We start from the raw sequence: 12,968 nt of genomic DNA, 5'->3' as shown, positions 1-12,968 counted from the left end.
CTACACTACACTACACTACACTACACTACACTACACTACACTACACTACACTACACTACACTACACTACACTACACTACACTACACTACACTACACTACACTAAAATACCAATCAATACACTAAGACTGAACAAAATATTAATATGGCTGAGCATCCAGACGTGCAGTGTGTAGTGGCTGTGCTAATCTGTATAGGCAAAATGTGATGTCAGACTCATCGTCGCCATTTTGAACACTACCTGCGTTCACGGTCGACTTACCGCTTATTATGAGTAGCAAGGTACTTGTCCTTGAACTCATCTGCTTAGTTAAACTCCATAACCGTAGCACCATGTTGTTTACGGTTGAATTCAAAGCCAGACGATTGCAAATGACACAATAAAAACAATTCCAGGAAACGATGACTTATTCATGAGTAATACCACATTACATTACACAAAAATACACTACACAAAACCACACTACACAACTCCACTCTACGTGCCATTACACTACACAACACTAAACTAAACTACACCATATCACACTACAGAACACCTTTCTACATTCCACACTACGCTAAACTGTGCAACATTAGACCACACTATACCATACACCACACTACACAACTCCACTTCACATGTCACACTACAATACACTAGACCACACTATATACCATACTAAACTAAACCCCACCACACAACATTACACCACTCCTCACTAAACTACACCACACCAAATCACTCCACATACCACACTACACTACACTGTAATAAATCACACCTCTCCACACTACATCACATCGCACCTTTCCACGCAACTACACTACGCTACACTACACTACGCTACACTACACAAATCTACACTACACAATACTACACTACACAAAACTACACTTCACCGCACCTCTCCACATGCCATATCACACTAACCTATACGACACTGCACTAAACTAAACCACGTCACATCATCACCTGGTATAAGTGAAGTATAATAAGTGCCAATCAGTTCATACCAGGTACGTATTTATTCCTGGGTAAAAAGAAACGGCGTGAGGACCTTGATCACGCCAAATCTCCATATTCATGAACTGGGCATTTAAATCAGTGTGTCACGTGATCATCGAGGAACATCTCTGCATAATAATAATCTGAAGTGGGATCGTTGCATGTAGGTCTTATGAGAAGCTACTACAGACAACTATTGTCGGTAATATTAGTCTGAAAGGTATGTAATATAACTCAGTTAATATATTGTATTATGTGTTGTGTGTATCGGCAGTGCCGAAGTCAATGTAACGATATGCTTGCCGTGAGAGGACAGTGGTACTGCAGGCTTATATTGGAACAAAATAGTAATCAATGGAATCTTGAGTTATACAGAACATTTTGAATAATTATATCAATAAGCTTATGTGATTTCTTCGACGTCTCTATGGCCGATATATACATATAATGTTTGATGAAAGTTAAAAGTGCCCTAAATTGGAGCGATTAAGACGGTATATATACGTATATTATGAGGTTAATACGAGGATACCTCAAAGTATGCACGAAGACAGTGCAGCTGGAGTATCGACCAACGCGCAGCATACTTCGAGACATTCTCGTAATAACCTTATTATTATATATCTTTCCCTTCCAAGGATACACCATGAGAATCAGCAAAATTCTTTGTGTGGAGTCCGGTTTTATTAATAGAAGATGCTTACGCGCGTAATCATTCCATATTTCGAATTCGCATTTCCTAATATGGTAGGATGAAAATACCCCGTAAAATACCGCAAAATTACGACACTCTGTAACTTATTGGCGTTACGGTGACAGATGTATAATAAATAAATAAATATATATATATATATATATATATATATATATATATATATATATATATATTATACCATTTGTACTGAATCTGTGCATAAACGCATGAGACAATGACAAAATTACCAGCAAGTTAGGGTGCCTCCATCTCCTATACTATTTCTTATAATGAGGGGATTACCCTTTATGTACATGACTCATTTGTTTCGTTGCTGTTGCGTCAGATTTATTTCTATTTGAAATTTCAATTAAGTACATAAATTGAGATACAATAGGCAAATTAACTGCAAGTAGCTCAGTGGTAGGATTTGTAGACACATTATAGCGCGATATGCTGGATAATGGCCTGCCATCATGATGCGAGTTGTAATTGATTGATGGCCTTGCGTGAACTGGTAGGCGGTCGTTTGTAATCAGATGTATGGCGAGATGATAAGTGACCGTGGGGTCTTCCGACATAAGGCACATCATTTCACTGTGGGAAACCAACATTAGCGCAACTGGGATATTTAAGTGGCGACGTTTGAATTTTGGACAGGGTTAAGAGCCTACTATGAATTAAGTCGCATGCATTTGTTTAGTTTGTTGGTTGTGGCTGTTATTTATTTATTTATTTATTTATTTATTTATTTATTTATTTATTTATTTATTTTTTTGATTGATTGATTGATATGTTGATTGATTAATTGATTCATTGATTCATTGATTCTTTTATTTATTTGTTGGTTGATTGATTGATTGATTGATTGATTGATTGATTCTTTTATTTATTTATTTATTTACTTGTTTATTTATTTATTTGTTGGTTGATTGATTCATTCATTCGTTATTTATTTATTTATTTATTTATTTATTTATTTATTTATTTATTTATTTATTTATTTATTTATTTACTTATTTATTTATTTATTTATTTATTTTAATTATAATTTTAACTTACATCATACTCTTATCATTTCTATATTTTTTCTTATTATTTGCCAGGGAAAAAGATAAAAATGATTCAAAAAATCATGAGTATTTGTCTAACTGTGTGTGTTGTAACAACGACTGCAATATACAAATGTCCGGATATCGACGGTGAGTAGCGTTTATGCCATTTCTGTCAGTATATTCTTCCTGTACTTTATTCCAGTCACTCTTAACAGAAGTTCAAGTTTAAACATGTGACAAATATGTCAATAAAGGCAGTTCTGAGTTTGGGGAGAGGCGTCACACACTCGAAAATACAATATTTTTTAATATATGTCGTTTTTAAGGTTTTTTTCTGTTATTTTAATTTTTTCTCAGGGCCTGTATATGACGCTATTCTGGGTGGTCTTATAATTCCAACCGGACATGACGCGTACCTGCCGATACGGTCACGTGTGTATATTAACAGCAGCATTGCTGTAAGAGAGTCATCAGATTTTTGTGCGGAGGCAAAGTTTGCTGGTAAGAAAAACACCAACATCAAGTCTCGTAATAGAATGAGGTTATCGCGAAAATATATTTAATTTGTTGTGGATAATTATATTACTGGTGTCAATAAACTTTTTCGAACATACTACGGAATAATCGGCTGCTTCGTTCAAAATACAGACTAAAACATGTATTATATAACACAGAGTGAGTGAGTGAGTGAGTGTATGTTCGGGTGTAGATATGTTTGGAACGAACAAAAATGTTGCTGTCATACAGACAACAAAGGACTGTCAGCAAAAATGCTGTTCTCTGATTGGCCTGTCTGTTATAGTAGGATAGCCAATCAGACACAATCTTTTAAACAAGTTGGTATGAACCCTAACACTGAAACGGTGCATTTGTGTATGTAATTTTTAACAGTATTCGCACAATGACCTTAAATTCTTTGTTTTCCAGGTGGTGATTATAATGAAATTGCCTGCTCAAGCTCGTCGACAGTGGTGGCGTACAAAACGTGGTACTTTGTTAGTGTTGCGAACCTAACTAGAAAGTATGAAGGGTATAGTGTACGATGGTACACAACTGACGATGGTAACAAAAATATGATTGGAGTTCCGACATCGTTACGAGTGTTAGGTAAACGAATACTTCAACAATCAGGAGGGTTTAAAGGGCGGTGGTCGTCGCACAGCGCGTGTTTGAATTCCATGGAAGTGAACAATATATTTTACACGCGTTGTATACGTCGTTATGGGTTTCATAGCGAACAGGACGCGGCGCGGCGACGAACACCGCCCTTTAACGTGATTTTTTTTATAGATTTTATGTTGTATTCGTCATATGCACTTCACATTTTGGGGATTTTATTTTTGTTTCCACCAGAAAATTGGGACGAGTCCATATTTATTATGGGCACTAAGACCAGGATGACATCTGTGACGTTTGCCCTCGGTCTTACAAATATAACGGACATATCTTTCTGGGATAACAGCGGCGATGAAGTGTTCTTTCTGGAAAGTGTCAATGGCGATCAGAGAGGTTGTAAAGTCCTCCGACGGAACAGTAATATTGTCCCCAGTCTTCACAGAGGTTACATGACAGTCCTGTTATCAGGTCTTCACTGTGGTTTGGAAGGACGCCACAGAATCTCGACAACTATGAAACCACAGGGACATCTGTCTATGCATCTTGATATTGCCGGTAAGATTCGACATTGGATTCTTCAGTGACTATTTTCAATGTGCGTGTCTGATATGTTGAGGGCGTGTGTTTATGATGGTGAATGAGAAATGTCGTTCAATTTCCTTAGTTTTGCACATACACGTAGCAAACGTTTAACAACGTGGATTGACAGAAAATTGGTCATAAAAACATTAAACATGCTTTTGTTTTTATGTTATTGTGCGTTATTATTTTTGTTTTGAATCACAAATCATATTGTCATCTTCACGATTAAAGGTCTGTGTCTTTCAGAGAATATACAAATAACGGCGCATATTGCCAAGTATCCAACCGAGTATGGTTCTGAAGCTATTGTGGAATGTGCAACAGACGAGACGAGGTACCAAACATCGTGGTTCAAAGATGGTATCGAATTACAGGTAACCGGTTGTTCATTTCAGTACTACAAGTTTATATGAGTTCTTTTCTATCTGTGGTGTATAATATAAGATCAATAGGAAACAAACTGGTTGAAGCGGGAGGGTCAACACACGCCAAAAACGCAAAGGCTCATGGGTATACGCTTGTTTGTAAACAATGAGAGAGGTCACGGGGTCACGGGGTATAAACATTGAGTACAGGAAGCAGCACTGATACAAGTACTATACACAACAAGCTCTATTTTTTCCAGAAACCAACCATTTAAGGTGAGTTTTCTCAATATTTTTCACTGTGATTAACTTAAACCTTTGACAGATTAGTTTATAGTGTGTTTTTAGTAATTGCATAGGAAATCTTAATTTTTGTTTAAATGACTTAAATTGTCTGTTCACTTCATTTTGAAAGTACAGTATACATAAGTTGTTCACTGCAGTTATAGAAAAAAAAACTTATGAAAATTTTCCAATCAGTTAATTATTTGTGTAATTTGTAAGTAGAATACATGGTGTGCTTTGTAAAACTTGTTCAACTTGATTTTTCACAGTGTATAGCAGTACAGGAAGTGAATCAAATGTTCACAGTTCTCTAACCTGGAAAGAGCCATTTAACACTTCCATTCATTAAAATACAACTTTCTAAATTGAAGTTTGTATGTACTCTGGCTGTCTATTTTTATTTTGCTTTATTCATCATTTTTATCAATAAAAAAATACTGTGGAATACTTTATTTTCGCTGAAAAGGCTTTTTGGGCATTTTGTATGGAATTTATTTTCACTGATTTTTGATGAGTTTAATGTAAAATATAGGAAAAAAAGTATGAACAAACTGAGTCATTTAATGAAATAAAGATTTCCTTTGCAATTAAAACACACTATAAACTAATCTGTCAAAGGTTTAAGTTAATCACAGTGAAAAATATTGAGAAAACTCACCTTAAATGGTTGGTTTCTGGAAAAAATAGAGCTTGTTGTGTATAGTACTTGTATCAGTGCTGCTTCCTGTACTCAATGTTTATACCCCGTGACCCCGTGACCTCTCTCTAAGCATCATGGGAAATACAATGGAGGATGGAATTGGAAAGGGGCTTATAGCTATCTGACGCATGCGCAGGTGACGGCATCTCCGCTTTAAGTACATAAATATGTGCCTACGTAATGTGCCTGTGAATATATTAGTTCCACCCGGGTGTTCGTCACTCCTCATAAATGTATACTTGTTCCGAAGTTAATCATAAGAAGGTCGCACTGACTATAATTTATATTGCTGTCTGTGACGTCAGAATTTTGGCTAGCGCGTAGACCATATCGCAATGCAAAGTCACAGTGGGATAGTTTTCATTAAATCGAGCACAACTACGCCATATGCCAATCGCACAGCGCGCCTGCCGGGGCAACCTGCCGCAAGTATCCCACAATGCAATATAATTGTGTAATACTAGTATGGTCTGCACATAGACCTTAGAAAGAAGGTCTATGGTCTGCAGGGGCGGATACAGGATTTTTTATGGGGGGGGGGTCCAAACTCGCCAGACTAAGTTAATGATTTTTTTTTCATATTACACGCTATTTTGAAGCATTTTTAGGCGCGAGAAGTGGCGTAGTAAGTTGTGTATCTGCTTATAGTGGCAATAGTTCGAATCGCGTGTTTACAAGCTCGTAATAATATACATGTAATTGTAATAACATGTACATACTTTCATTTCAGGATGAAGTCATAATTATATCAACCAATAATGGCAGTAGATTGTATATCGAAAACTTCCAGCCAATAAACCGAGGATTATACACGTGTTTGGTTGAGTCTAATTGTGACGTAATAGAGAGTCGGAGAATTCATCTCACAACCAAAGGTGATCATAATAGTTGATTATTCAATCTACATGTTGGTAGACAATTTGTGTTGTGATAGACGAGTTTTGTTGTTATAGTGGTGAAATCATCACTGGGATTTGTCTCCTTGTACACTCAGACGTTGATGAAATATGTATCATTTACGCTTTTAATAAAGCAAAAATGAATAACGTTTCATATTTTGGTTGGTAGGAGAGTATGCATCACAGTGTCCTCGGCAGACTCCACCAGTGTGCTCCTGCCCATGTATGGGTGTGACATCGGCCGCCGGTTATATGCCAATAACAAATGTAGGAAAAACGGAAGGTAAGTCCACGTTTGACAATGGCCTTGCAAGTCTTAAACGAAATAGATTTGCCTGTATACGACTAATTCAACCAACATCGATTGGATAAATACTAGGTGAAATGAGTACACGCGTGAGTGTGTGTTTCTTTATTTAGTGTATTGTTGCAATAAATGCAGAGTCATTTCATCAAACACAGAAATAAATACAGAAATGTTTCTGTACTAGGCAAGCCAGTACCTCGCGAAAGTCAGAAACCAGAACCAATAAAGGAAAAACAAGGACTGTCACAGAACATGACAACATTCCTCATCGTGATTACTGTTGTCGGATTATCTATTCCAATAGTGGTTTACGTGTCTGGCTGGTGGAACAACAGACGGGATAGGTAAGTTATAAAACAGCACCCTCTGCCGACGGCTGGTGGACCACGATTGCGCAATATTGAGTGGTACACTCGACTTCGACGAGAGGTTATTCCTATTATAATATATCAGCATTGTTCTCACGTGATTTAGCGCCAAGACACAAATACCAACAAACGTGAATGGAGTAAAATACAATAGGATCTGGAGCTAGCATCTCTGAAAAAAAAATTATTATCAATTAGTGGGTTTTTTTTACATTCTTGGGCCTACATTAGAAATGTACAATGCATAAAAATGATTCATCAGCTGTATTTAACCATGACTTGCACAAATTAAAAGGGCTCGATCGTCACGAGCACAGTGGCCAATGACATCACTTGAAAACGTACAATGTTATTCAATCGGCCAAGGGAAACCTCTCGTTTCAGTTCGAATTATGAAATTTATCAATATTTATAAACATGAATGCCTTTGTTGCACCGGGACTAACACTATAACAAAATGTATTATTGTTATTCACAGGTGGAGCTGTCGATTCGTTCCCCGGGAGAAAGGAACACCTGTGTGAACGTTTTACTCAAAATTGAGATGGTTGCCAACACGTACTCATATTAGTTCATCCAATCACTCACCAGTCAGAACAGTTCGTTATGACGTGTGCTTGGGGGAAAAAGTTTTCACCGTGTCCACGTATAGGTGAATAGACATCCCACGTAGACCATTTCCCGTTCACTGCGAGATCCCGCATTATGTTTGCAACAGAACGTAAAACCCGGACAAGCAAAGGTCATATATAGGATTGTCAAAACATCGCGTGGGGTTGCGAAATCTACATACATTTCATGTTTGTCAATTTTGTTGAAATCGGGGTATCTCAACGATATAGTCCTCCTGAAAAATTAAAACCTGTCGGCATTGAGCTATAATTAGAAGAAACTTGAGTTAAAAATAAAATGATTACAATTTCGTGGCAGACGTTCGGTCCGCGACTTTCATGCAATACGCGAGATCTCACAGTGGACGGAAACACACCTATGGGCGAATGCGTGGGTCATCAGTGACTGAATACATAATGAACAAAACATTCAGTACAGGATGTATATTATTTTTGTTCTTAAACTGCACATATGACAATACATATATATTTATATTAGTAATTTTTATTTAAAAGAAGTACAATATTCTTAGTAAAATTGACACCAGTTGTTGAGTATAATGGACTCTTCATGAGTGGGTAAAATTGTTATCAATACGAAACAAAAAATCATCAATTCACAGTGGGTTGAGAGCAGTAGGCCGGTGCTTATTTTTATTACTGTTGACAAGTTTGACGACCCAGTTTGCCTTTCACCATGGCCATTAACATATATAACAAAAGCTCCAGCTTGACTACTACTTATTCTACGGTGTGGCACTTGGAAATGTTGTTAAATGTGGCAAATGTTCAACTGTCTTAGGCAATAAGATCGCCTAAATTTCCACCAGAAACACATACATATGTATATACATGTATTATTGTATTATCGAAGTTTTATTAAATACTGTGTTTGAGTAATTCTTACATGTTTGATATAGCACATTTTTTGCTTTAAACCACGTCTATAAATAGACATGTTGTTGACAAAAGTGCGAACGTGATAGCAAACATCACTTTATTGCCTAGCTGGATAATGTTAACTTTCGGCCAATTAGGGACATTCACGCCAACGGAGTATCCTCCCGAGCTTATAAATAGGACGTGCACATATTTTAGCGCCGGTCTTTACCGCGTTGTTTTGTTTAACGTTTGCTTACATATTACTTTATGGTCAGTTTTCTGGTCAATCAGATCGATATTTGCGTCCCAGAATCATTTTATATAATCTGCGGGGTTCCGCAAGGGTCGGCTCAATAATATTTTTAATTTATATTAATGATATAGCCAATTCTACCAATTCCGTTCATGTTCGACTCTTTGCAGATGATACTGACCTATTTAAGTTTATGTAAAACAATAAAATCAATCTCTCAGAAATTTATAATGACTTCCAAAAGGTTCGTGAATGGTGTAGTGCTAACAAACTTATTACTATTACATGATAAATAAAACACCACAATTATCGATCACTATTGAGGGCAGCTTCGATATCAACGAGTCGCCGATAGAGGGCGTATGTGTCGTAAATTACTTTGACGCCTCTGTTGACCAGAATACGTCATGAAAAACCCACACTGATAAAATTGGCACCAAAAATGGAATTGATTTCACAACTACGTCATTTTTTCCTTAGCATATTCTTATTCTCTTATATAACTCCTTAATTCTACCACACATTGCCTGAAAATCTGGGGTAATACATAAGCTATTCTACTTCAACCAATATATCTCTTACGGAAAAAAATAGTACGCCTTATCACTTTCTTTGACTCGTATTTCCATGCTGCTTCTCTTTTCTAAAAACTAAGAATATTAGACATTTTTTTTCACTCTGAAAGTTACAAACCTGTTTATTTGTCTATAAATACTCAAAAGATTAGAACTCATTGTCTGATGCATTCACTACCATCACTAAGAGATGCATATTTTCAAAAAAGTTAAGAAAACTATCTCTTCAATGTTTGATTTGTAATATTTTTTCATACTTTATTTGAAGATTTGTGTGAGCAAACTATGAAATTATATATACAGGCGTTAACGAACTCGACTAGTTCTGATGAACTATATCTGTGAATTCAATGATTTTCATTCAAACTTGTCTTTTCAACTCCTTTTTTTTATTCGTTTTTTAAGTTTTTAGTAAATATACATTGACTTTTTCGACATTCCATCGCGTTGCTAGTTCCAAAAGTGTACCATAACAAATAACAGACACCCATGCATCATTGTGAGCCCGCTGTGGTGGTGGGGGGGGGGTTCACATAGTCGGGTGTTTCCTGTTTGTTTTCTTTAAATAATATAAAATATTCACATATATTCGTTTCATTTCTAGTTTAATTTATTTGCCGTTTGTTATGGCCATCACGTTTTAGTAATGTGGTTTCACATTTCATTTAGTACAGATATTTCCTCCGGGTTATCATTTGGTCACGTTATTTTCACCGTCTTTTCGCCAACTATTATTATCTTATGAAATATCAAATCTAAATTCAATTGAATTCAATCCGAATAACAAAAATAGCAAAATAAACCACAATCTGTGTATGGGAATATTTTATTTTAATTAGGAAATAAATTGTGTTCATATATTCGCTCCTTCTAAACAAGAAACTAAAAGTTCTGTGTGCAAAACATTTTAATTTCACATTTGGATGTGATTATACTATTGTTTTTTTTGTGGGCATCTGTTTTCACATGTATTGCATTTGGTTATCCGTTAATACGTAATGTAAATATACTAGTATCTAGTGAGCATACTAGTATTTCTCGTTGACATACTAGCTCTATGATGATTCTGATAAAATTTGCGATTTGCACGATTTCATTCTCATAGCCAACAACGTTTGTAATACACCAGAGTACAAGTCTGACTGTGCGAAATCACAAAACTGTAAGACACTTAAACATACATATTCAGCACAGAGAGGACACTGACCTTCAGCGTCAATTTGTTGTACTTTCATTTCATATATTGCGGTTCTTTGAAGCAGCGGATCGTTTTGCAAGTAGCGGATCGATACTTTCCAGTGCAGGTCGATTTTCATGTAACGGACTATTTTATATTTCAACTAGCGGACCTATTTCCAAGTAGTGGACCGAGTTTTTTTCAAGTAACCGATTGATTGTATATATCGGCCACCGTATGTTATGCCGCCATTCAGATGGCGGCCTCCATATAGTAAATATCGTATTTATTTTATTATCACGTGTGCGCCAGCTGACTGTGCAAGCAGTATACAGGTCCTGGTGAATTTCGTAGTTTCTGAAAATATCCGAGTCATTGACCGCGCATGCTCAATTACTGAACTATTACAAGGCAATAGCGTTTACTCGTGTGCAGTTCGACAATACTCGCCGGGAAAAGGCGCCCACAGGTTAGATATCATAACATGTATTTACAGTATCACGCCTCCATTATTCTGTATCAGCCACAGATTTGTTGACATACGTTCTTGATACCTAGTTACATAGTTGGTTTCCTTTGAACACTCGTTCGATATTCAATACAACACCATGTGTGGTGTGTGTATACTGTGTAGTGAGGCATAAACTTGCATGACAACGCACAGTTTTTTGGTGTCGTGTTATTGAGATGCATGCATTCATTTCTAAATAGCACGGCTTAATTTAAGTTGCTAGCCTGAGAGAAACGTGCACCGTTTAGCTGTTAATCAAATCAATCGTGAGCGCTTCGAGTTTGTGTACATTGCACTGCAGTACACGACGTGTAATGCCTGCCGTCACAAACCAGTGACGAAACGAAACTGGATATATTTCAGGAGTGAGTCATTGTTTCTGCGGGAGATGTCCTGATTATAAACGGCGTGCTTATTAGTTTCTACATCTTATTTACTTTGTTTTCTCAAGCACGATAGTTGTATTTAGTGCCATTGTTTCCTGTGGATTGATTACAACAAGGTCGAGACGCATTCAATTATTTAACATCCAGAGCAATCTCAATGTTTTTCACTGTAAATTATACATTATGTTGTTCTTTTGGTATTTCTAACAAAACTTTTCATATATTTACTTACACATACAGTGTAGTAGATTTTGATGGTCAACTTGAAGGTGATGTCATCAAAACACTTAGAATACGGAAATGGAATATATAATCTGGAACCGATCACATCTACTAAGACAATACGTCTAAGTAAGAAACCCGATTTTACAATCAAAAGTGAAGGGGTAATATTTCACGTGGATAAGGAGACGCTCTCAAGACACTTCCATTATTTCGATGCGTTGTTCGCGCACGAGTTTATTGAGAATGAACGCCGTTCGATTGAGATGAAGACAGTGCCCTCACCGGCGGCACTACGAGTTTTGTTGGATTTTGTACATTGCCGTAAATTGAACATCAGCCCTGGTAATGTGATTGAAGTGTTTGAAGGAGCAGATTTTTTGGGACTAAAAGTTCCGTTTCTTACGAGTTTGCTGAGAATTATTTATTACACAATATTATGTTTTAAACTGTCTTTGTGGTTTGACTACATTCGTATTGTCCAAGGGCCTATAGATTTTGCATATAAACACAATCTTGGTTTTGTGGTATATTGTTTAGTGAATAATTACGAACACTCGTTGACAATACTTGCCATCAATCGTGGAATAAAGTTACATGTTGAGCTTGTTGTGCGTGACATAACATGTACCTGTAAATGTAAATGCTATGGTAACACTTTTCTGCATAAGTTGTTGATGCTCCTAGTTGGACAGCATCATCACTGTTACAGAAAAGTGAAATATGTGACAATGCGACCGCTACGTCTGTTCAGGTCCAATGATCCAGGGATTCGGCTTTTTATGTATGAACGAAACGTAAGCAACCAAAATAAATGTGGATGGAAAGATGGTGATCAAGATAAGCCATGTGCATCACAGGAAAATAGAAGAAAAGGAGACAACAGGCCGGTGACATATGGCAGAAAAAAGAACAGAAGGGATCCAGTGAACAGGAATGGAGTGGCATGGGGAAGAAAAAAATTGAATTCCGCCCGCATTGAAGAAAACAAAGA

At 36.7% G+C, this 12,968-nt stretch overlaps 1 protein-coding gene and 1 long non-coding RNA gene across 3 annotated transcripts; one reads left to right on the top strand and one right to left on the bottom strand.

Annotated features, from left to right (window-relative positions):
• The first annotated feature begins 459 nt into the window (after positions 1–459).
• LOC102800932 (uncharacterized) lies at positions 460–8,874 on the top strand. 2 transcript variants are annotated; one of them, XM_085499171.1, is made up of 10 exons: positions 460–1,206; positions 2,787–2,882; positions 3,093–3,236; positions 3,663–3,842; positions 4,089–4,406; positions 4,680–4,807; positions 6,514–6,658; positions 6,852–6,965; positions 7,174–7,333; positions 7,836–8,874. In XM_085499171.1, the coding sequence occupies exons 2-10, from the start codon at positions 2,801–2,803 to the stop codon at positions 7,879–7,881; spliced, it is 1,317 nt and encodes a 438-aa protein (XP_085355297.1). In that variant the 5' UTR covers positions 460–1,206; positions 2,787–2,800; the 3' UTR covers positions 7,882–8,874. The 2 variants fall into 2 exon arrangements, with proteins under 2 accessions (XP_085355297.1, XP_006818539.2); XM_006818476.3 differs by lacking the exon at positions 460–1,206 and adding an exon at positions 2,001–2,197.
• On the bottom strand, positions 7,005–8,033 carry LOC146745816 (uncharacterized). Its single transcript, XR_014929416.1, has 2 exons — positions 7,946–8,033; positions 7,005–7,529 (listed from the first exon to the last, which is right to left on the bottom strand). It is a non-coding gene; the product is annotated as an uncharacterized LOC146745816 (long non-coding RNA).
• Positions 8,875–12,968: the final 4,094 nt, after the last annotated feature.

Source organism: Saccoglossus kowalevskii, chromosome 5, assembly GCF_978046115.1.
Source record: "Saccoglossus kowalevskii chromosome 5, keSacKowa6.1, whole genome shotgun sequence".
NCBI classification, from domain to species: domain Eukaryota; kingdom Metazoa; phylum Hemichordata; class Enteropneusta; family Harrimaniidae; genus Saccoglossus; species Saccoglossus kowalevskii.
The sequence above is the reverse complement of the archived record's forward strand: the minus strand, read 5'-3'. Positions and strand labels throughout refer to the sequence as shown.